General features: G+C 42.6%; 1 protein-coding gene across 1 annotated transcript in view; it reads right to left on the bottom strand.

Annotated features, from left to right (window-relative positions):
* Window positions 1–22,682, bottom strand: part of LOC134578595 (transcription elongation factor B polypeptide 3-like) — a 34,770-nt gene extending 12,088 nt beyond the window's left edge. Inside the window, exons 1-3 of the mRNA XM_063437562.1 lie at window positions 22,662–22,682; window positions 6,889–7,043; window positions 5,567–5,733 (exon numbers count right to left, since the gene is read on the bottom strand). Coding sequence (XP_063293632.1) covers window positions 5,567–5,733; window positions 6,889–7,041 — 320 coding nt within the window. The 5' untranslated portion in view covers window positions 7,042–7,043; window positions 22,662–22,682. The remainder of the gene's footprint in view (window positions 1–5,566; window positions 5,734–6,888; window positions 7,044–22,661) is intronic.
* Between the last annotated feature and the right edge of the window lie 1,869 nt (window positions 22,683–24,551).

Raw genomic sequence — 24,551 nt, forward strand, 5'->3', positions numbered from 1 at the left:
GAGGTCGCCCTCTGACCAATCATAGCCTAGAGAGGGGTATTTAAACCCCTAGCTTTCCCCATTACTTTGCCATGTCGTGGTTTCAGTTTCCTGGTTTCCTGAAAGTGCTGATTCTGTGTTTCTGATTTCCTGGTATCCTGATCCTTGGCGTTTCCCTGGTTATTCTGATCTCTGGTTTCCCTGACTTGGCTTGTTTTATCGGTATTGAGTATTTTCTGGCTTCCTTGACCTCGGCTTTCCCTTTGACCATTCTCTGTCTCTAGCGTATTAGTCCGGCCATTCTAAGGTCCGGTTTACGCTCTATCCTATTATTTTCCTTTTCTTACTTATGTATATGTTTACATAAGTTCTGCGTGCTGGACCACATTACTAGTTGTGACATTACGACATGGCCATGGATCCTGCAGAACTATGCAAGCATATGATCGCATGTGAGAGTAGGGTGGAGGATATGGACCACAGGTTAGACCAATTTGCCCAGGCATTTCAGATCTTGCTCCAGAGGACTGCCTATTTAGAGGTTCCTCCGGTACCACCTGTGGTTCCGCCACCTGTAGTGGTTCCCGTACCACATAAACCACCGTCCATAACCTTGTCACCGCCCCCTCGCTATGGAGGTGATTCCAAGGAATTCAGAGGTTTTTTAAACCAAATTGAATACCACTTTGAGGCCTCCCCAGGTTCATTCCCAACAGATAGATCGAAAATTGGCTATCTGATGAACCAATTAACAGGAAAGGCCTTAACCTGGGCTAACCCCTTATGGGAAAGTGGTGACGCAGTAGCCCGTGATTACAATACTTTTCTTACGGCCTTTAAGGCTACGTTTGAACCTAAAGGCAGGGAGAAGAACGCTGCCAAAGCCCTTATGAGAATCAAGCAAGGCAGTCGTTCTGTAGCCGATTATGCAATAGAGTTCAGGACATTAGCATCTGAGGTTGATTGGACCAATAGTGGTCTGGTGGCTGCTTTCTCTGAGGGTCTAGCTGAGAGTATACAAGATGAGACTGCAGCTAGAGACCTTCCGGTTAATCTTAACGAGTTTATTGCATACATGATAGACATTGATAACCGGCTCAGAGAGAGAGAGAAAAACAAACAACGTAACAGACGTTCTAATTTGTCCATAGCCCCTCGTTTCTCTAACCCAGTGGTGAGTAGCCAAACGCCTCTTCCGGAACCTGAACCCATGCAATTGGGTAGCGCTAAACTCACTGAGGCAGAGAGACAACACAGACGTAACGAGGGGTTATGTATGTATTGTGGCAAGAAGGGACATCTAAGATCGTCATGCCCGGTTCGGCCGGAAAACTTGCACACCTAAGGCACGTACGGGGACCGACCTTAGGTGTGATGTATATGTCCCCTAAATTGACTAAGAACCGTTTCCTTGTCAAAGTAACCTTATCTTTCAAGAACACTACTGTTCAGTGTGAGGCTATGATTGACTCTGGGGCAGCGGAGAATTTCCTAGACAAAGAATTCTCTGCAAAACATCTCATGCCCTTAAGACATAAAGAGAAACCTATAGCAGTCGAGGCCATTGATGGAAGGCCTCTTACCCAGCCTTTCATCACACACGAAACTCTGCCAATCACTATTTCAGTGGGTATTCTCCATTCTGAAGAAATGACCTTTCAAATTATATCTTCACCTACAGTGCCGATAATACTCGGTTTTCCTTGGCTCCTGAAACACAATCCACGTTTGGATTGGATTGAAGGAGAGATTATGAGTTGGGGTGAGAGATGCAAAGGTGTTTGCTTTAAGCAAATCCCACAACCTATTGGCACCATCAATGTTCCTGTTACACCTCCCTTGACCACACAAATTCCACAGCAGTATATGGATTTGAAAGAGGTATTTAACAAGGTCCAGTCAGAAGGGTTACCTCCTCATAGACCTTATGACTGTACTATAAACTTATTACCAGGGACTATGCCTCCCAAGGGAGGAATCTATGCCTTGTCCCCCCAGGAAAATCTTTGTTTGGAGGAATATATTAAGGATGCTCTCAGAAAGGGTCATATCCGTAGGTCCTCCTCACCAGCCGGGGCTGGATTCTTCTTTGTCTCTAAAAAAGAAGGAGACCTACGCCCTTGTATTGATTATAGGGGTTTGAATAGGATTACCATTAAAAACGCCTACCCTATTCCCCTTATATCAGAGCTATTTGACAGATTGAAGGGAGCTCGAGTCTTTACCAAGCTCGATCTCCGAAGTGCATACAATCTAGTCAGGATTAAGGACGGTCACGAATGGAAGACCGCATTTAACACCAGAATGGGACATTACGAATACCTGGTTATGCCGTTTGGATTATGTAACGCTCCAGCGGTATTCCAGGATTTTATTAACGATGTCCTAAGAGAGTACCTTCACATGTTCGTTCTAGTGTATTTGGACGACATTCTCATCTATTCCCCAGATCTAGAGACACATCACGATCATGTGAGAATTGTACTGAAAACCCTGTTACAAAACGGCCTTTACTGTAAACTGGAAAAATGCCAGTTTGACCAAACGGAGATACAATTCCTTGGATACGTTATATCTCCGTCTGGTTTCCAGATGGATCCTCGCAAACTGGAGGCAGTCTTACAGTGGCCATTACCCAAGGGCCTTAAAGCTACTCAACGCTTTATAGGTTTTGCAAATTACTACCGCAAATTCATAAGGGGATTTTCCTCCGTGATTTCCCCTATAACCAATTTAACAAAAAAAGGAGCAAATTGTATATCTTGGCCCAAAGAAGCAAGAGAGGCATTTGAACAATTAAAATTTTTATTTTCCTCAGCACCTGTCCTGACCCATCCTGATCCATCCAAACCATTTATCCTCGAGGTGGATGCATCAGAGACAGGAGTTGGAGCCATTCTGTCTCAAAGAGAAAGTCCTGATACGCCTTTACATCCCTGTGGATTTTACTCTCGCAAACTCACACCTGCAGAGAGGAATTACGACATAGGGAATAGGGAACTTTTGGCCATTGTACTTGCCCTTAAGGAATGGAGGCATCTCTTGGAAGGTTCCAAAGAGCCACTTTTGATCTTTACTGATCATAAGAATTTGGCTTATATTGGGGACGCTAAGAGACTGTCCTCTCGTCAGGCTAGGTGGTCATTGTTCCTCTCCCGATTCAATTTCGTAATTACGTACAGGCCTGGTACTAAAAACACCAAGGCAGATGCACTTTCTCGGCAGTTTGAGACAGATGAAGTACCAGAACAGGTGATATATCCTATTGTACCTCCTGAATGCCTCATTGCCACTACTGTTTCCGAAGTGTCTTCTCCACTCTTCTGTGCCATAATAGCAGATCAAACTCAGGCACCTGTGGGAAAACCTCCGGACAAACTGTATGTGTCACCTCAGTTTCGAAAGAAGGTACTAGATTTGTTCCATGACAACCTCACAGCGGGCCATCCTGGAGTCCATAAAACTCTCTCAGCCGTCTCCAGGAGATTTTGGTGGCCTGCTCTTAGAAACGATATCAAAGATTATGTTGGGGCATGTCAAATATGTGCCGTTTCTAAAGTTCCTCCTAGGTCACCTCCTGGACTGTTACAACCACTGCCCATACCTAGTGCTCCATGGACCCACTTGGCCATGGATTTCATTGTGGATCTACCCAGTTCTAACGGGTTTAATACAGTTCTTATGGTTATTGATAGATTCACGAAGATGGCACATTTCATCCCACTTAAAAAATTACCATCTGCCCAAGATCTAGTTCAAATATTCTTGAGAGAGATCTTTCGGTTGCACGGGGTACCCAAAAACATAGTATCTGACAGAGGTACCCAGTTTGTTTCTAGGTTTTGGCGTTCCTTTTGCAAACAATTGGGCGTCGAACTCTCCTTTTCGTCAGCATATCACCCTCAAACAAATGGAGCAGCAGAGAGGGCGAATCAGTCTTTAGAAGCTTATTTACGTTGCTTTATAAATGCCAATCAATCTAACTGGTATGAGCTCTTACCCATGGCTGAGTTCGCCAGAAACAATGCCACTCATGAATCTTCTAATCACAGTCCATTCTTTGTTAATCAGGGTTATCACCCCACTGTTTTACCTTCTGCATTCTCAGACACAGATATCCCCGCTTTGAACACCCGTTTAGAATCGATTCATGATACCTGGGATTCCGTCCATTCAGCTCTGCAAAAAGCCTCATTCCGAGCAAAGGTCCAAGCTGACAAGAAACGGGGCGCTAATCCTGTCTATCTTCCAGGTGACAGGGTGTGGCTCTCCACAAGACATATCAAGCTTAAGGTCCCATCCATGAAATTTGCCCCTCGGTACATTGGTCCCTTTCGAGTTACCCAACGTATTAATCCAGTGACCTATACTTTAGCACTACCGGCTCATATGAGAATAGCGAATACTTTCCATGTGTCTCTGCTCAAGCCCCTTACTTGCAATCGCTACACCAGAGTATCCACTCCTCCTCCGCCCTTGGTAGTGGGTGATCAAGAAGAATACGAAGTCCATTCTATCATGGACTCCAAATTATCCAGAGGTGTCTTGTCCTATCTCGTTGACTGGAAGGGTTATGGTCCCGAGGAACGTTGTTGGGTTCCTGCTGACCGGGTCCATGCGCCCCGTCTTATCCGGTCATTTCACAACCGCTTTCCTCTTAAGCCGGGTCCTTCCCGCCCGGTGCGCGGTCTTCGAGTGGGGGGTACTGTTGCGGTCACCAGCCCGCCGAGCCTCACGGTCGTGCCCGACCGGCACGACCGCTCCGACTACACGAGCTTACCTGCTCGTCGGCGAGCCGGGAACCGCGCACGTAGTTCTTCCGGGCATCGCGCCCAGATCCAAGATGGCGCCGACCGCGTGGTCGCGTCTATTGCTAGCCCCGCCCCCGAGAATTATACCAACGTGTGCGTGACGTCACGACGTCAACGCACACGCACGTTTTGGGGTCAGAGGTCGCCCTCTGACCAATCATAGCCTAGAGAGGGGTATTTAAACCCCTAGCTTTCCCCATTACTTTGCCATGTCGTGGTTTCAGTTTCCTGGTTTCCTGAAAGTGCTGATTCTGTGTTTCTGATTTCCTGGTATCCTGATCCTTGGCGTTTCCCTGGTTATTCTGATCTCTGGTTTCCCTGACTTGGCTTGTTTTATCGGTATTGAGTATTTTCTGGCTTCCTTGACCTCGGCTTTCCCTTTGACCATTCTCTGTCTCTAGCGTATTAGTCCGGCCATTCTAAGGTCCGGTTTACGCTCTATCCTATTATTTTCCTTTTCTTACTTATGTATATGTTTACATAAGTTCTGCGTGCTGGACCACATTACTAGTTGTGACAGCACCTTTGCTTAATTTGTGGTATGAGTTCCAGAAGGCTGGATAGGCATTAATGGATATGCCCATTGTAGTTCACGAACATATCTACTGCTAATATTGATGATCAACATTATAGGAAATGCTTAACACTAGCAAGTAAATACAGTACATGCTTATGCATTCATTTACTGGAGTGCAATCCCCTCCCCCCCACACCTCATAATATTACCACAAAGTTATACTTTAAGTACAGTTCATTTGACATAAACCAAATTGTACCTAGTCAACTTCATAGGTTCAAGTTTTGCACAAATCGGATCTTCATTAACTAATAGTTCTGCTATGAAAAGAACTTCAGCTGGGAGAGTTGGATCAATAGAAGCAATAGCCAGGATGAGTACAGGTGTAGGGCATGAAATGCTTACACCACAACCATTTTCCAAGACCTGAAAAATAAGAGTAATATTTTTCAAAACAATAAAACAATAATGACTTTTATTGAAAATCACAGGTCTAAACCATGAGCCAACTAACTGTACTTAATGTACTAATAAATTTTTGTATGATGGATACACATATAAGAAAAAAATAGAGGGAAGAAAAGGTAAACAGTTAACATATGGGGCAGCAAAGTTAATACGAAATGCCATCATACTCGTTTGTTTACAATAGAACTTGGAAATCTGACTCTTGATCAATAACTCGAACAGGGAGATGTTAAATAGCTTACACCATACAAAATTAGGTTCTGTGCTTAAACCCTGCGCAGATAACTTTTTTGGACTTTATTCTATGTATTGGGGCAGAAGTGTATGGTCATTGCTGCCGCTCAGGAGTAGTGGGAGTTTGAATGCAGGGCCTAATGTAGTATGTTTGTATTTGTTTTTGTATTACACAAACATGTTACAGTGCATCTCATATGCAGCCTATTAAGGGTTACTAGGTGTATAGGGGTGTGTGTATCTGTGTGTCAGATTGTTACACACTGACACACAGATACACACACTGGCACATACAAACACAGATACACACACCTTGATACACAGACACACACCGGCACATACAAACACAGATACACACCTTAACACACAGATACACACACCTTGACACACAGAAACATACACCTTGACACACACACACAGATAAAAACTGTGTGTCAAGGTGTGTGTGTATATGTGTGTCAGTGTGTGTATCTGTGTGCCACTATGTGCCAGTGTGTGTGTGTGTGTGTGTGTGTGTATCTGTGTGTCAGATACATACACACACAGATACACATTGACAAACAGATACACACACTGGCACATACAAACACAGATACACACATCTTGAGACACACCGGCACATACAAAAAAACTGCACAATTTTTTATTTTATTTTTTTACCCGGGGGGGTTAGGGGGATTCCATGATGTTGATACACTATGTCAAAGGGTTCCACAGGAAAAATGAATTGGGAACCCCTGATCTACACTATTAAGCAAGGATATGCATTCATTGTGCGTGGCTTAAAATGTGTCGTTTACCATAGTAATTATAGATTATTTGAATCTTTTTTGAAACACAAATTAAAAAAAAAAAAACCTTTAGAAATAGAAGCATTACCTGCACAAATGTGCACTCAAACATTGTGGAATGCTTAAACATGTAATATTCTCCTCCCTTAAGGAATCTCTGTAGTTTTCCATAGCCTTCCAATGATGTGGATAATTCTTGACATGTGTCCTTCAGCTCAAGTTCAACTGTATTTATGTCCATTGCTATAAAGGTGTTTGGAAAAAATTCAAACTTGTAGCAAATTGTTAACAGAAGAACATCTTATGGTAAACGACAAACGTGAATTACATGATGATTTTGTCTCATGTCACATGAAAAGCAGATCTTACCTAAAGGACAATAGGAGTATACCGAGACTCCTAAAAGATTTTGAATGGAAAGAGGATATGGTTCTGGTAGCTTGTGATGTATCAATTATAAATGGTTATACACCATTCGCTCAATAACCTATGGCACGTGTGCCATGCATGACACTAGAGGTGCCTTTGCACTGCACTCAAGGCTGCCAGAGCCAAACAGGCTCTGGCCTATCAGAATTTGCTCTGGGACTTCAGATATCTGCTAGTGCAAGCCGAGCAATTTTCAGAAATACGCAGAAGAAGTGGCAGTGGAGACTTGGAATGAAGCCCAGCCCAGTGTGGAGCAAATCTATTAAAGGATAGCTTGACTTAACCCCTTAAGACCGCAGGACGTACTATGCCGTCCTTATTTGGGCGGCTCTAAACGCCGCAGGACGGCATAGTACGTCCTGGGCGGTCTTCAGCCCCACGTGGCCGGCGGAACATGGCCGCTGCAGATCGCGGTCGGGGGGCATGCCTGGCCCCCCAGGCAGCCCCCCTGTGCCTGGGGACCGCGGTCTGCAGCTTCCGATCGCAGTGACAGGCTGTCACTGCGATCGGTATTTACCATGTGTCAGCCGATTTTAAAATCGGCTGACACATGGAGCCGGCCGCATTTTAAATCTGCAGATCGCGGTCGGGGGACATGCCTGGCCCCCCAGGCAGTCCCCCTGCGGTCAGTGACCGCGATCTGCAGAGTCTGATCGCAGGGAGAGGCTGTCTCTGCGATCTGAATGCAGAGACAGCCTCTCCCTGCGATCTGATCGCAGTGACAGCCTGTCACTGCGATCAGAGTTACTATGTGTCAGCCTATTGGCTGACCCATAGTAACTTCAGGCAGGATCCCCCTGCAGATCACGGTGGGGGGCATGCCTGGCCACCCAGGCACTCCCCCTCTGGCCAATTACCGTGATCTGCAGGAGGTGATCACAGTGACAGCCTGTCACCAGTGGCGTACTAAGGGGGGGGCGGTCCGCCCCGGGTGCCACTCAGCAAGGGGGTGCCAGGTTCTGTACCTCCTGCTCTCCCGCAGCTCCGGCAGACCGGCGCTCAGTCAGTGAGTCAGAGCACAAGGAGGGGATTCCCAGCCTGTGTTCTGATTCACACTGAGCTGCAGGGAGGCTATTTCGGAGTGTACCAGCAGGGGGAGCAGAACCAGGTTGCTCCCCCGCGGTCACTCTGTACAGATCCCCTGCACCTGCTGCCTGCCTGGGAAGGAGCTACTGCCCATGCACCCTTCTAAATGGTAAGTAACTATTATACCCCCCCTGCCCTATACCCCATTGCCATTATAACCCCCCTGCCATTAAATCACCCCCACCCCTGCCCTATACCCCCCCTGCCATTAAATCACCCCCACCCCTGCCCTATACCCCCCCCTGCCATTAAATCAATCACCCCCCCTGCCATTATATCACCCCCCCTGCCATTATATCACCCCCCCTGCCATTAAATCACCCCCCCTGCCATTATATCACCACCCCCCCTGCCCTATACCCCCTGCCATTAAATCACCCCCCTGCCATTATAACCCCCCTCCCTGCCCTGTACCCCCTGCCATTATATCACCACCCCCTGCCATTATAATCCCCCTCCCTGCCCTGTACCCCCCTGCCATTATATCACCACCCCCTGCCATTATAACCCCCCTCCCTGCCCTGTACCCCCCTGCCATTATATCACCACCCCCTGCCATTAAAACCCCCCTCCCTGCCCTGTACCCCCTGCCATTATATCACCCCACCTGCCCTATACCCCCCTGCCATTATATCACCCCCCCTGCCCTATACCCACCTGCCATTAAATCACCCCCCCTGCCATTATATCACCACCCCCTGCCCTATACCCCCTGCCATTAAATCACCCCCCTGCCATTATAACCCCCCTCCCTGCCCTGTACCCCCTGCCATTATATCACCACCCCCTGCCATTATAACCCCCCTCCCTGCCCTGTACCCCCTGCCATTATATCACCACCCCCTGCCATTAAAACCCCCCTCCCTGCACTATACCCCCTGCCATTATATCACCCCACCTGCCCTATACCCCCCTGCCATTATATCACCACCCCTCCTGCCCTATACCCCCCTGCCATTATACCGCCACCCTCCCTGCCCTGTACCCCCCTGCCATTATATCACCCCCTGCCATTATATCACCCCCCCTGCCCTATACCCCCCTGCCATTAAATCACCCCCCCGCCATTATATCACCACCACCCCGCCCTATACCCCCCTGCCATTAAATCACCCCCTGCCATTATATCACCACCACCCTTGCCCTATACCCCCTGCCATTAAATCACCCCCTGCCATTATAACCCCCCTCCCTGCCCTGTACCCCCCTGCCATTATATCACCACCCCCTGCCATTATAACCCCCCTCCCTGCCCTGTACCCCCTGCCATTATATCACCACCCCCTGCCATTATAACCCCCCTCCCTGCCCTGTACCCCCTGCCATTATATCACCCCCACTGCCCTATACCCCCTGCCATTATATCACCCCACCTGCCCTATACCCCCCTGCCATTATATCACCACCCCCCTGCCCTATACCCCCCTGCCATTATACCGCCACCCTCCCTGCCCTGTACCCCCCTGCCATTATACCACGACCCTCCCTGCCCTGTACCCCCCTGCCATTATACCACCACCCTCCCTGCCCTATACCCCCCTGCCATTATACCACCACCCTCCCTGCCCTATACCCCCCTGCCATTATATCACCCCCCTACCCTATACCCCCTGCCATTATACCACCACCCTCCCTGCCCTATACCCCTCTGCCATTATATCACCCCCGCCCAAACCCCCCCTGACATTATATCACCACCCCCCGCCCTATACCCCCTGCCATTATACCACCACCCTCCCTGCCCTATACCCCACACGGCCATTATACCCCCACCCTCCCTGCCATTATAATCCCCCCTGCCATAATAATCCCCCTGCCCTATACCCCCACCTCCCTGCCATTATAACACCCCCCTCCCTATACCCCCCGCCATTATACTCCCACCCCTTTACCCCCACACCGCCTGCCCTATACTCCCACCTCACTGCCATTATAACCCCCCTGCCATTATACTCCAACCCCTCCTGCCCTATACCCCACCTCACTGCCATTATAACCCCAGAGCAGCCACCAAATGGTGAAACAGACCCTGCTGATCCTGCACCCTCCTAAATGGTAAGGTACTACTATACCCCCCTGCCCTATAATCCCCCTGCCATTATAACCCCACCCCCCTGCCCTATATCCCCCACCCTCCGTGCCATTATACCCTCACCCTCCCTGCCCTATTCCCCCATGCAATATCACACACGAAGTCCCAGACCCCAATCTACTCCGACCCACCCAGGCACATACAACTGTTCCCCTACTGTCACATAGACACATTACACACAGGCTCACATTCACAAATTACATATGCAGTCACACACAATGCACATACATACGCTGTCACAAACACATTTTTTTACACAAGGGACAAGGACAGATATATTCTGGGAGGCAGTGAGGTTAATGCGCGCCCTGCAGTGAACCGGCAGCTGGGATAAGATGGCATCGTCATTACTACTGGGAGCACAAGTGAGATGTGCAGGAAGAGCGCCCAGCAGCAACCGTTAATCACCATGGGGAAGATCCAAGAGCAAGGTAGGGAAGCTGGGTGGACATCTTAATTACTAAATGTGTGTAAGAATGTGATTTTTGTGTGTGTATCTCTGTCGTTAAGTGTGTGTTTATTGTGATTGTGTGTCTGTGATTAGGTGTATGTCTGGGATTGTGTGTGTATTTATATACACACACACAACCACAGATGTACAAGTCTGTGTGTATATAAATGTGTATGTGTTTAGTAGATAGCTCCCTTATTTGGTGTCCTTAAATATGTCAATCCCACATAAGGATAACAAATACGGGAGTTATCTACTAAACAACTGAAAGATTAAAATTAAGTAAAAGGCTTTTACATTTTGATCTTTTAGCAGTTTAGTAGATATTTTCCTAAATGTATGCTCTTATGTGAGATTTCCATATTTAAATATGCTAAATTAGGGTGCTCTTTAGATCTAAATATGGCAATCTCACATAGGGATATCAAATAGAGGAGTTATCTGCTATACAAAGATCGAAGTTTAGAGGTGTCAGCCAGCGCAGAACAGGAAATCTGGGTGGCTAGTATGAATTATATGCAAATGTGTTGTCTGATTGTGTGTATATATTTGTGTATGTGTATATGTGCATACATCTTAGCATTTTGCCAACACTACACACAAGCACACCACTGCATTCAAACAACACTACAAACACACCTTTAAAATATCACCATGTTTTTGATATAACCACACCACTGCCCTATACTGCCAACATTACACACAAATGCATGCCTGCATTCAAACGCCAACACTACACACCCCTACATTCACTCACACATTTTCCATACAAAAACCCATGCTTACATTTACATTTACATTTAGAAGCACAAACACTGCTCAGTGCTACATTCATTGTAAAAAAAAATTGGGTGTTTTTTTACATTTTAGGGGGGGGGGTGCCATAAGGAGGATCCGCCCCGGGTGCCAAATGCTCTAGGTACGCCCCTGCCTGTCACTGTGATCACTGATCCTGTGTGTCAGCCAGTGATGTAAAATCACTGGCTGACACTGTCTCTGCCCCTCTCCTCCCCTCTTAACCCCTTAAAGTAAAATAAAAATAAAAATTAAAGTTAAAAATAAAATATACTTAGATCATTTATATATATATTATATATATGATCTAAGTGTATATATATATATATATATATTTATATATATATATATATATATAGACACACACATTTACACATACACTAAGTGTATTTTAATATTTATATATATAATTATATATATATATATATATTAATATCAAAATACACGTAGAAGGATATTGATTAAATATATACATAATTATAATTATATATATATATATATATTTTATAATAAAAAAAATATAAATACGTTAAAATAAATAAATAAAACAATAAAAAAAAATTAAAAATATATATATGTGTGTAATTTCGTTCTAACTGTATTTTGATATTAATATATATATATTGATATCAAAATACTCGTAGAACGAAATAATATATATATGTATATACCTAAGTATATACGTATACATCACTATATGTATACCTATATATAAATAAAAATAATTGTAAAAAAATTATATACATATATATATATATATATACATATATATATCCACACAAGTGTATATATAATAATTTTACATATATATTTATGTAATAATTTTACATAATTAAGTATCCTAATTAATTACAATTAGCGGGACCTGCCTAACAACCCAGGCCGAAAGTATAGGGAATTTAATTTGCTAGCACTATATTTAACCCTATAACTTTCCAAGACACCATAAAACCTGTACATGGGGGGTACTGTTGTACTCGGGAGACTTCGCTGAACACAAATATTTGTGTTTCAAAACCGTAAAATGTATTACAACAATGATATCGTCAGGGAAAGTGAAATTTATTGCATTTTTCGCACACAAACGGCACTTACACTGACAATATTTTTGCTGTAATACTTTTTACTGTTTTGAAACACAAATATTTGTGTTCAGCAAAGTCTCATGAGTATAACAGTACCCCTCATGTACAGGTTTTAGGGTGTTTTCAAAAGTTACAGAGTCAAACATAAGGCTTGCGTTTAATTTTTTTCACAATGAAATTCGCCAGATTGGTTACGTTGGCTTTGAGACCGTATAGTAGCCCAGAAATAAGAATTACCTCCATAATGGCATACCATTTGCAAAAGTAGACAACCCAAGGTATTGCAAATGGGGTATGTTCAGTCTTTTTTAGTAGCCACTTAGTCACAAACACTGGCCAAAATTGGCTTTCAAATTAGTTTTTTGCATTTTTCACACACAAACAAATATTAACGTTAACTTTGGCTAGTGTTTGTGACCAAGTGGCTACTAAAAAAGACTGGACATACCCCATTTGCAATACCTTGGGTTGTCTACTTTTGCAAATGGAATGCAATCATGGGGGTAATTCTCATTCCTGGGCTACCATACAGTCTCAAAGGCAACGTAACCAAACTGGCAAATTTCAATGTGAAAAAACTGAAAAGTGTAACATGCTTTATTTGACCCTGTAACTTCCCAAAACACCATAAAACCTGTACATAGGGGGTACTGTTTTACACGTGAGACATCGCTGAATACAAATATGTGTATTTTATTGCAGTAAAAGCAAACAGTATTATGACATTCACAGTTAGAATGTCACATAGAACTAAGAAAATTAAAAAAAATCTTATTTTCTCTCATTTTTTTATATTGTATTCATATTAAGTTATGTTCCATACCTAAATATTTGATGTTAAATGAAAGCCCTGTTTCCCCTGAATAAAATGATATATAATAAGTGTGGGTGCATTTAATATGAAAGAGGTGAATTACGGTTGGACAGACATATAGCGCAAATGCCAGGTTTTGTTTACGTTTTTTTTGGATCACAACTTGTACATTTGGCTGCGGTCTTAAGGGGTTAAAGAAAGGCTGTTTGACTTTTTTTGAATATATTCATATGGCGACAAGTTCTACCTACAAATTAAAGGGTTCCGGTGAGTATAATCAGTGCTTGCAGGCTTTTTGCAGTAAACACTGTCTTTTCAGAGAAGATTAATTACATTACAGCCTAGGGATACCTCCAGTGGCCACTCCTCAGATGGCTGCTAGAGGTGCTTCCTGGGGCAGTGCTGCACAGTGCACAGCACTTACATTCAGTGTCTCCACCCTCTGCATCGAGGCACTGAATTATCCTCATAGAAATGCAATGGTTCAATGCATTTCTATGAGAAGATTCTGATTGGCAAGGATTTTGTTGAGCTGGTACTGGCTCTGCCCCTGATCTGCCTCCTTGACAAGCTCAGCCAATCCAATGCTTTCCTATGGGAAAGCACTGTGATTGGTTGAGTTCACCACTTCTGATGATGTCAGTCAAGAAGGCAGATTGGGGCAGAGCCAGCACCAGCACCAGCACCAGCAGCTTGGAATAAAGGTAAGATTTTACTATATTTAGAGAGGCAAGGTAGGAACCAGGGAGGCAAGATAGTGTTTTTAACAATATTGGGTCAGGAATTCATGTTTGTGTTCCTTCACCCTATGCTGTTCCTTTAAGGGTATGATCACCAGGTTATAGCCAAGCTCTGCCAATTTTTGATTACAAGTAAGCAATTTTAATTTTCACAAGTAAGCAAGTCTGGGTCAAAGCGTAGCAGAATGTATTAGGAAATTCTCAGGCTAGGTGATCTGACCACACAAGGATAAGGCAAAAGAGAAGAAAACCACCAAAAGAATTACAACTTGGCTCAAGGTGACAGCTTACACAAATAAAGTAGGCGAAGGAGCATTATGAAGGGAGAAGAGGAAAAACATAATAATGCAGTGGAGAAATAAAGGCTTGGATCTCTGAGGCAATAACTGAGAATCACAGTTGGAACAGGTAACCCCATAACTGCAATCCACTCAACTAATGCCTTTAGCAAACAGGCAAAGTCCAAGAAGGGGTATAAAATAATTGGAAGGAACCTCTTTGGAGTCAATGTTTCGCCCGCGCCATCCAGCTCCCACAGTTACATGCTCCTTTTCCTATAATCAGGCAAAGTCCTCGAGATTCTGGTAGGCACTGGTCTTCATGACTGCTTGGGACACTTGAGGGCAGCTGAAGCTGCTTAGGTCCCCATCTGGAAGGGGTCTCTGAGTCGGAGCTGTGCGAACAGGCTGTACCTTTGGAACTGATACCATCGGTTGCTTCCTCTGTAGGTTCTGCCAGGCCAACTGACAGATGGATTCAAATACTCTTTGGAAACTCTCTTCCCAGATTTGTGCTGGAGTCTGTATTGTATTGCTTTGCGGTGGCACCGCCGGTGGCTATTTTAATCAAGGAGCATGGGAACTAACTGCACCAGGATCACCCAGGAACAGCAGGAAAGTGAGTATGTTCTGCTTAGTGAGGACCAGGATAATCCTTACCGGCCCAGAGGGGGCGTATGGGGCTCTAAGGATAGCAGAAAAGCCTATGCAGTCCCAGTCAGAGGGATTGGCCGCTTCCTCCGCACCAGGCCGCAACCTGTCAGAGGAAACAGTGGTGTCAAACCAATTGTAGATGGGCCCAATATCCGTCTGGGGTGTAGAAAATCCAAGAATAATTCATCAGCACTAATTACACCCTTTCAAATGCATCCTGTGCGGGGTGACCTCGCGGGAAGTTTATCAGGCAGAAATGTGAGTGCTAGAGCCTCAAACATGAATTTATTTTATGAACAATGCAAATAAAAGAGCCTGAATTTGTGAGGCGGCAAATAAAGCTCATGTAAAAGACGTCATCTTCTGTATATAGTCAAATCTACATATTAAGCATTCATTGTTTCCAATATAATTGATGGTGATTCATTAATACAAAAAAAAGTACAGTCCTGTACAAGGGTTGTCTTCAAGCATATAGTGTCAGCAGTAAAATCAAGAAGAAAGAGAGAAAATATAATGCTGGAAACCTTAGTACATTTAAAATACAAATGTAAAATATTTAATAAAATAACAAAAACAAGCTGTATCCACCAATATGCGTTTCGTCTCAATTCGTGTTGCTTCCTTAGTTGGTGACTCACAGACACCAACATTAACCTATAAATAAATAAACCATAAGAATGAAGAAGATATGCATAAAACAAAACTGACCAATGAGACTGATTGTACTGTTATGAAACAGCATGGAAACAATAAGGTGTTGGATATGATTTAGGTTTTATTTCCATGCATCAGAGCTAATATGTTTCCTACTCAGTTGAAAGAGAGTGATCAATTTACCACCGTTTTTTTTCTATGCGGATTTGTTAGCTACATATTTATCTATTTATTGATCATTTAGTAACCTGTATAATTAAGTAAGATGACAGAACAAGTAAAAAGACCATCCATGTCTAAACTGTTTGACATGCAACGCAATGATGCATGGAGAATACTTTTGCCATCCTTACAATGATAAAAGATACGGTGTTAATACGTATCACAGAATACGTTTCACGGAATACGAAGTCTACATGCCAAAATGTCTGTGTGGGTTGATTTATGTGGGGACACAACCCAGAAAATGCAAGAGAGGTTCTCGAAACATTAACAGACCATACAGACAGGTTTAGTAGATGCAACTGTCATCTCATTCAGCTACTACTGAAGTTACCATATATTGTCTCTCTGGTTATCATCGTATCAGTGATATTAAAAATAAACACAGTATGCTGCTAATGATAAGCTGTTAAATGTTTCAGGCATTGTTTCACATAAACTCACCCTTTTTTCTTGACCTTGACAAGAAAATGTGTAAAACACGTAATATATGACATACTATAACTCAACACAAGAAAAATATATTATGTTTTTCTTGTACCAGTGTAAGAAATGTAGTGTGCCTTTAAATTGTTATTTTCTATTTAATATATAGGCATATGTCATTGTCTATATCTATACAGCATAAGTTATCTAGTTTCACAATCAGAAGAGCATATATGACTTATTTTGTTTTTGGGAACAAGCCTTTCCAGTCTTTATTTACTGACAGATATGTAAGAAAGAGGATTGCAGTTTTCCCAAAGGCTGTCTCGTTCATAATTGGGTTACACAGGTTTGTTGGAACTCCCTTCAAAGAGGGATTGGATGAACCACTTTCTGGGGGGTACAAGGGATTCTGGGACAGCAATTTAGGGACTGCAAGAATTAGTTTTGGGGAGGAGAGTGAAGCAAGCAGAAGTGCTCTGTCTCAGTAGACTCACACGATGGTGAACTGAGCGAGACTGCCCCAAGATGAAGGAGCAAGGAGAAGATCTTCCTTTAAATGTATAAGTATTGCCCCAATTTCTGTGTATCTCTTGATAATGGACTGAATGTGTTTATAATGTGTACTGTGTATTGTCTTTTAAAACCTCTAGCCTAAGTCAAAATTAATATACATTTTCTATACACTTGTATTTGTGTCTTTTATGTCACACATTCCCTAAAAAGAATAACCTTGTAAGTAGAGTTGAGCGGACACCTGGATGTTCGGCGGGTTCGCCCGAACTTTGAAAAAAATCAAACTTGATCCAGAACCTGAACCCCATTGAATACAATGGGGACCTGAACTTTTGGGCACACAAATGCCTCTAAAAAAGTCCTGGAAAGGGCTAGAGGGCTGCAAAGGGAAGTAAAATGGGGGAAAGAGTAGGACAAGTGCCCTGCAAACAAATGTGGATAGGGAAATAATTTAAAATAACATAAAAATTAAAAATACAGCTGAGCCATAAAATAGCACTAGATGGAATCTTTGATTTTAGCTTTGGAAGAACATAAATCAAAATCTAAAGCATGGCTGTCAGGAGGATCACCAGAATTATCCATTTGAGAGAGGCTTGGAGTGCAGGGTAGTCTCTTTCATTGTTCAAACTGAGCTCAACTCATGATGCATGGAGAAAAGGCCTTCACAAGCCTCTGCTATTGTGTACATAGTTTATACTAAGTGACCCATAGGTTGAGGAGGCGGTGACCGTGGTGGTGTAGGTGGAAGCGGCGGTGGAGGAGGAGGAGGTAGCCAACACTGGTTTTTATTTTTTTGTTTTGTTTTTTGTGTAAGTGCGCAAGGAGGTGGAACGGCGCCTGGCATATTACCAAGAGCCACCCTCAGAGGAGATTGTCAGCAGGACTTTTTTGGAGGTGCAAGCCTATGTCCTTGCCAATAGACAGAGGGCGACCTCCATGAACCCAGATGAAGGAAGCATAGGGCGCCAGGAAGCACAACCATCATGGCCCACAAGCTACCATACAATGCCTTCAAAGAGTTCAAGGAAGCAGAAGAAGGCATCGATGACTCTTTACAAGACTTTGAGCACCAGTGCCTACTCCAAGACGTGTACCCCAGCAACTGGGTCACCATCCTGACCAGCAAACTAGTGGGGAAGGCAGCAGATATTTATCGGGCTGTACCAGAAGAGCAGATCAGAGACTATCCCTTCATTACTCAAATCCTCCTGGCCCGGTATGCGGTCACCCCGAGCAATACCACCAAATGTTTAGGGAGACCCGGGGAGAAGGACTCCCATGTGGAGTGGGCATGCCGCATCACACTCAACTCCCATCAAGCCAAGTTCCCGGAGGAGATCACGCAGCTTGTCATGCTAGAGCACTTTTTCAATGGGCTCCCCAACAACAAGGCAACAACGCATTCGTATGCCATCCATATCAACTTTCAATGCCATTTACTATGCCTACCATGGTGACCACGGGTAACGGGGAATCAGGATTTGATTCCGGAGAGGGAGCCTGAGAAACGGCTACCACATGCAAGGAAGGCATGTGGATACGCCCTCCCTGTTACCTTTCTTTCTCAAAAGCATTATCTTACTCTAAACAACATAATTTATGGGTGTTGCTACCAATACTGTCCATTTCTCAGAGCCTAAAGCAAAAGGTCACTATGTCAGATTTCTATACTCCATATTATTTCTAAATGCACTTTTCTTTTGCACTTTGTTGTGATTAACCTTTTTGTACAAACTTAATGTTTGTCATAATGCCTTGAGGATTTCTGAGAATGTAAGAATTGAATTTACCATAGCTACTATCTCCCCTCCCAAACACATTCTTTCTCTAGGTTGCAAACTTGTTTGGCAGGACCCTCTTAACAAATTGTACATGTAGTCCTATTTTTTTCCATTTCCATTATAAAGCAGCGTGTAATATGTTCGCATTGTGTAATTATTAACTGTGTTAAGTTGCCACCTACTAAACTCTTTAAACTCATTCTAAAAAATGTCTTGTTACATTAAAGTCAGTATCTACCATCCAAACTGCATCCCAAGGACTCTAAAATGCATCACAGAAATAGTGTAGCTTAGAGGTGAGGACTTTAACACCCAACCGACCCCCAAATTCTCTACTACAGAAAAGTGAATACACAAATTACACTGGTCTGGTTAGGTTTATGGAGAGGGCAGAAAAAAAGTGACATTCTTTGCAAGGGGAGCTCAGGGGACTTTCAAAAAAGGTAGGATTAAATATGTCAAACGTGGCATATTCTGAATTCTCTGCTTGTCATAAATATGACTTAATTTAAGCCTGTCTTCTGAATGCACAAAACTGCCATAAATTAGTTTAATGACTATCAAACTGAGAACTATAAACTTCCATGTAGCTTATAGACTCTTCCTAAAACAGGAAGAAAAACAAACAAATTTTAGTTTTTTTTCTGCAGGTACCTATATCCCGTGCACATTTGTAAGCTGCTCAAACACCTTTATCCTATCTTTGGCATTCATTGGAGGAAATATAATATAAAAATATATGCACTCAAATATTAGAACAAATAAAAAATGGATGAAATACTATGGTTGACTATTTTGTTCCTCAGAAATACTAGCTGTATGCACATAAGTACTAACAAAATATGTGTGGACAATTACTGGTTGTTTATCTCTTGTCTGCTCTAAATTAAAATAAAAACAAGCTTACATCTTTGGGGGTAAAATCCTCAATTCTATGTATAAACAAGGCAAAAAGGTTGTAAACAAAAAAAACAAATGGCACTGAGGACAAGGTTAATACCGTATATACTCGAGTATAAGCCGACCCGAATATAAGCCGAGGCCCCTAATTTTACCCCAAAAAACTGGGAAAACTTATTGACTCGAGTATAAGACTAGGGTGGGAAATGCAGCAGCTACTGGTAAATTTCTAAATAAAATTAGATCCTAAAAAAATTATATTAATTGAATATTTATTTACAGTGTGTGTATATAATGAATGCAGTGTGTGCGTATGAGTGCAGTGCGTGTATGAGTGCAGTGCGTGTGTGTATGAGTGCAGTGTGTGTGCGTATATATTAATTGAATATTTATTTCCAGTGTGTGTATATAATGAATGCAGTGTGTGTGTATGAGTGCAGTGTGTGTGAGTGCAGTGTGTGTATATGAATAAAGTGTGAGTGTGTGTGATGCAGTGTGTGTTTGTGTATGTGTTGGTGGGGGTGGGCATTTAATATATTATTAATTATTATTTTTTTTAATTTTTTTTATATTATTATTTTTTTATATTATTTATTATTTAATTATTATTTGTTTAATTTTTTTTATATTATTATTTTTTTTTGTATTATTATTATTATTATTTTTTTAATTATATATTTTTTTCGTCCCCCCTCCCTGCTTGATACATAGCAGGGAGGGGGGCTCCTTCCCTGGTGGTCCAGTGTCATTGGTAGTTCAGTGGGCGGGAGAGGGGGGCTGGCAGAGCTGTACTTACCTTTCCTGCAGCTCCTGTCAGCTCCCTCCTCCTCCGCGCGGTCTGTGCAGCTCCCTCTGTCAGCTCCCAGTGTAAGTCTCGCGAGAGCCACGGCTCTCGCGAGACTTACACTGGGAGCTGACCGAGGTGCTGAACGGACGGCGCGGAGGAGGAAGGAGCTGACAGGAGCTGCAGGAAAGGTAAGTACAGCTCTGCCAGCCCCCCTCTCCCCCCTGTCTGTATTATGGCAATGCAAATTGCCATAATACAGACTATGACTCGAGTATAAGCCGAGTTGGGGTTTTTCAGCACAAAAAATGTGCTGAAAAACTCGGCTTATACTCGAGTATATACGGTACTACCTAAAAGCACTGCAGACATATTTTTATCTGTAAATCCCCACCCTCCCTTTAATCTTGTTCACTGGCATATATTCTGAAAAAATATGCAATATTTTTCTCTTAAGAACATTGGAGTATGTATGTATCTATTGCATGACTACTGAGGCATTTCCTGCAAGCTATAAAGGAATGAAAGTCTATCAAGCAAGTGTGTAGCTGCCTCATACAACCCTGACTAAAATGGATCTGACAAACGCTGATTGGAGAGGGTAACTTTACACAGGGCGCCTCCTTGGTGGAAGGCTGGAGCATTCATGCGGAACGCGAGGGCAGGGTATACCGTTTCTGCCTGGACAAGGTAACTGCCACTCCCTGTGCTACGAGGTTATTGGTGAAAGGTCCACACCAGATGGTTGACGACCTCCTTTACCTCCCCCCCCCCCCCCGACATGCAATAGGTTTATTTGGAATGAGGGATCTGCTGTTTTGCAACTCAGTGGTGTAATAACAGCATGAGGGGATAGTTGGTGTTTTTTTTCTCGTGATATGTCTGTACTACTGTTTGTCATATAGATTAAATATACAGACTGTATAGTGGATATTTAGCCAGCTGAATTAATAAGACTAGCAAATGGAAGTAAGGGTTGCTTTCCTACATAATTAACCCACGTGTTACTCCAGTGAATGAAACTGGCGTCTACCCAATAAGCATTAAAGGAACACTAACGCTATTGTGTCCTGTAGCCATTTATGTAAACCCCCAGTGTTTGAAAAAAAAAAACGAGTTCCCTTACCTTTTCTCCGCAGCCGGTCCCGCCTCCATTGCTGACAACATCTAGATTGATGATCTCAGCAAATCCTATACTTTCAAACAGGAAAGTAATGGGAGGCTAGTGCCCACACATGGGACCATCTGATGGAAATAGCCACGTTTTATACAACTATTTCTGCAGCACCTCTAGTGGCTGTCAGAGTGTCAGCTACTATAGACCTATAGCCCTGCACTCCAAACATTGTTATTCCTGTAGAATGACAATTTTTGCAGCTGCATGCTTAAAACTACAGGGACATACAGGGCACCCAGACCACTTCATTCAGATGAAGTGTTCTTGGTGTCTATATTGTCCCTTTAAACATGACGGCACTGAATTCCCAAGTGCAATACAGACCCATTTGACATTTGGAAGACAGACATAATTTAAAAACAAAATAATTTTTCACCGATTTTGTTTTGTTCCTATTACAAAGAAAGAATGAGACTCCAAGCTGCTTTTAAAATTAAATCACGGATCCCAGTTAGAAAAGATTAGAGCCACTTGCCTAAGGGGACATGTTACCATTAACAGCATAGTATATGTTCAAAAATCTAAAGAATGAAACCATGTAAAGAACAAAATGTGAGGACACATTTAACGTGACAAAAGTGACGTAAATCAAATAAAAGGTGGTTTACCTGAATATAATTAATCTTTTGTAGTATAATACAAACATAAAGTCCATTACAACTGTACGGTGTCAATATGGCAAGAGAACCTTCAGAAACACTATCAGGTTTATTTACTAACGTGAGAATTACCAGAAATTCACAGTGAATGCCAAGTGAACTTTAGACCAGAATAGTCAAACTACAACCTGACTTGAATTTCCAAAAAATCTCACATTAGTATATAACCCTGAAGAAGTTTTAACAAACAAAAAATACAATCGAGTGCTTAACAAAAGTAAATGTGAAAGTATGCAATTCAATGCAGAGATAATTATAAAATGTGTAACAGAGGTTTGATTCTAACAAAAGGACAGGGGGGGGAGACTGTACCTTTCTGTAGCGTAAATGGATGTAGAATCTCAATGCAAAGAGATAATGACCTCCAAGGATTGTTCTAGAGAGTATCTCTGGTTGCAGCAGGCTGACCTCCAGACGATGTGGTGTGAAGAGCCAGTGAAACTTGATTTTGTCGTAGTTGTAGTAGGTGTCGTTAGCAGTCTAACCAGTATCCGTCGTGTACCTTTCTGTAGCGTAAATGGATGTAGAATCTCAATGCAAAGAGATAATGACCTCCAAGGATTGTTCTAGAGAGTATCTCTGGTTGCAGCAGGCTGACCTCCAGACGATGTGGTGTGAAGAGCCAGTGAAACTTGATTTTGTCGTAGTTGTAGTAGGTGTCGTTAGCAGTCTAACCAGTATCCGTCGTGTACCTTTCTGTAGCGTAAATGGATGTAGAATCTCAATGCAAAGAGATAATGACCTCCAAGGATTGTTCTAGAGAGTATCTCTGGTTGCAGCAGGCTGACCTCCAGACGATGTGGTGTGAAGAGCCAGTGAAACTTGATTTTGTCGTAGTTGTAGTAGGTGTCGTTAGCAGTCTAACCAGTATCCGTCGTGACCTTAAAGTCTTCAACTTTGGCCAGTCATTCCGTATAATATGGTGACTGGGCTTTCTTCCAGTGTAGGAGTATAAGGAAGTTGGCAGCATTGATAAGATATAGAAATGGGAAGTGTTTTTTTTTTAGGAATGTCGTGAATATGATACAGAAGGTGACATGTATTCTGTGGATATAAGAAGTGAATATGCCAAGAAAAGAAAGTGGTATGTTAAATACTAACACTGTGTCCTGTGCATTATGTTGCTGAATATGTGTCAGGCTAAAATTATGCTATGTAAAAAATGTCATATGACCAGTTTTTCAATTCTACATAACCTGCGTTGAAATTGACTTGTATACAGAGATGCAAGGAGCCTGCCGGTATCCAAAAGTTGACCTGTATGTAAGTGATTGAATTCCTGTTTCGGCTAGGACTTAAAGTGACACTATAATTCCTGTTTCGGCTAGGACTTAAAGTGACACTATAGGCACAAGAAGAACTTTAGCTTCATGAAGCAGTTTTGGTGTGTATATCATACTCCTGCAGTCTCACTGCTCAATTATCTGCCATTTAGGAGTTAAATCACTTTGTTTATGCAGCCCTAGGCACACCGCCCTGCATATGACTTACACAGCTTTCCTAAACACTTCCTGTAAAGTCATCTAATGTATACACTTCCTTTGTTGCAAATTCTGTTTCATTTAGCATTTCTTGTGTCCTGCTCTGTTAATAGCCTTCTAGAGCCACCTGTGTGTGAATAAAGTTCAATTTACAGAACAGGCAATACAAACTTCTTAAGCAAGTTAACATCTGATTTAAAATTAAACCTTTTTTATGCATCCTGTGTCAGTCACAGCCAGGGGAGGTGTGGTTAGGGCTGTATCAACAGAAACAAAAGTGTTTTAACTCCTAAATGGCAGTAAAGTGAGCAGTGAGATTGCAGGGGCATGATCTATACACCACAACTGCTTCATTAAGTTAAAGTTGTTTTGAAGCCTATTGTATGCCTTTAATTCAACCATATAACCTGATGGAGCAAAGGTTGCCTTTAAATTATGTGGTACTGAGTAAAATATATAAAGGCACGATGGACTATATAAACCTTTACATACCTATATGTATATGCATGTACAATAGGCCTAAAACTGAACAAAAGTATAATAATATATAAATATGATGTTTAAGTGAAAAAGCTTCAAGTGGCTCTTTGTCCACATAGTAAATGTATTAAATGTTATAGCCATTTGTTATATATATACATTCACTGATTCATCATAATATTAGTTTAAGATCTGAATCTTGATGTAGGAGATGTAGATTTACAGATAGAATGGCTTACTA

Source organism: Pelobates fuscus, chromosome 12 (genome assembly GCF_036172605.1).
Source record: "Pelobates fuscus isolate aPelFus1 chromosome 12, aPelFus1.pri, whole genome shotgun sequence".
NCBI classification, from domain to species: Eukaryota; Metazoa; Chordata; class Amphibia; order Anura; family Pelobatidae; genus Pelobates; species Pelobates fuscus.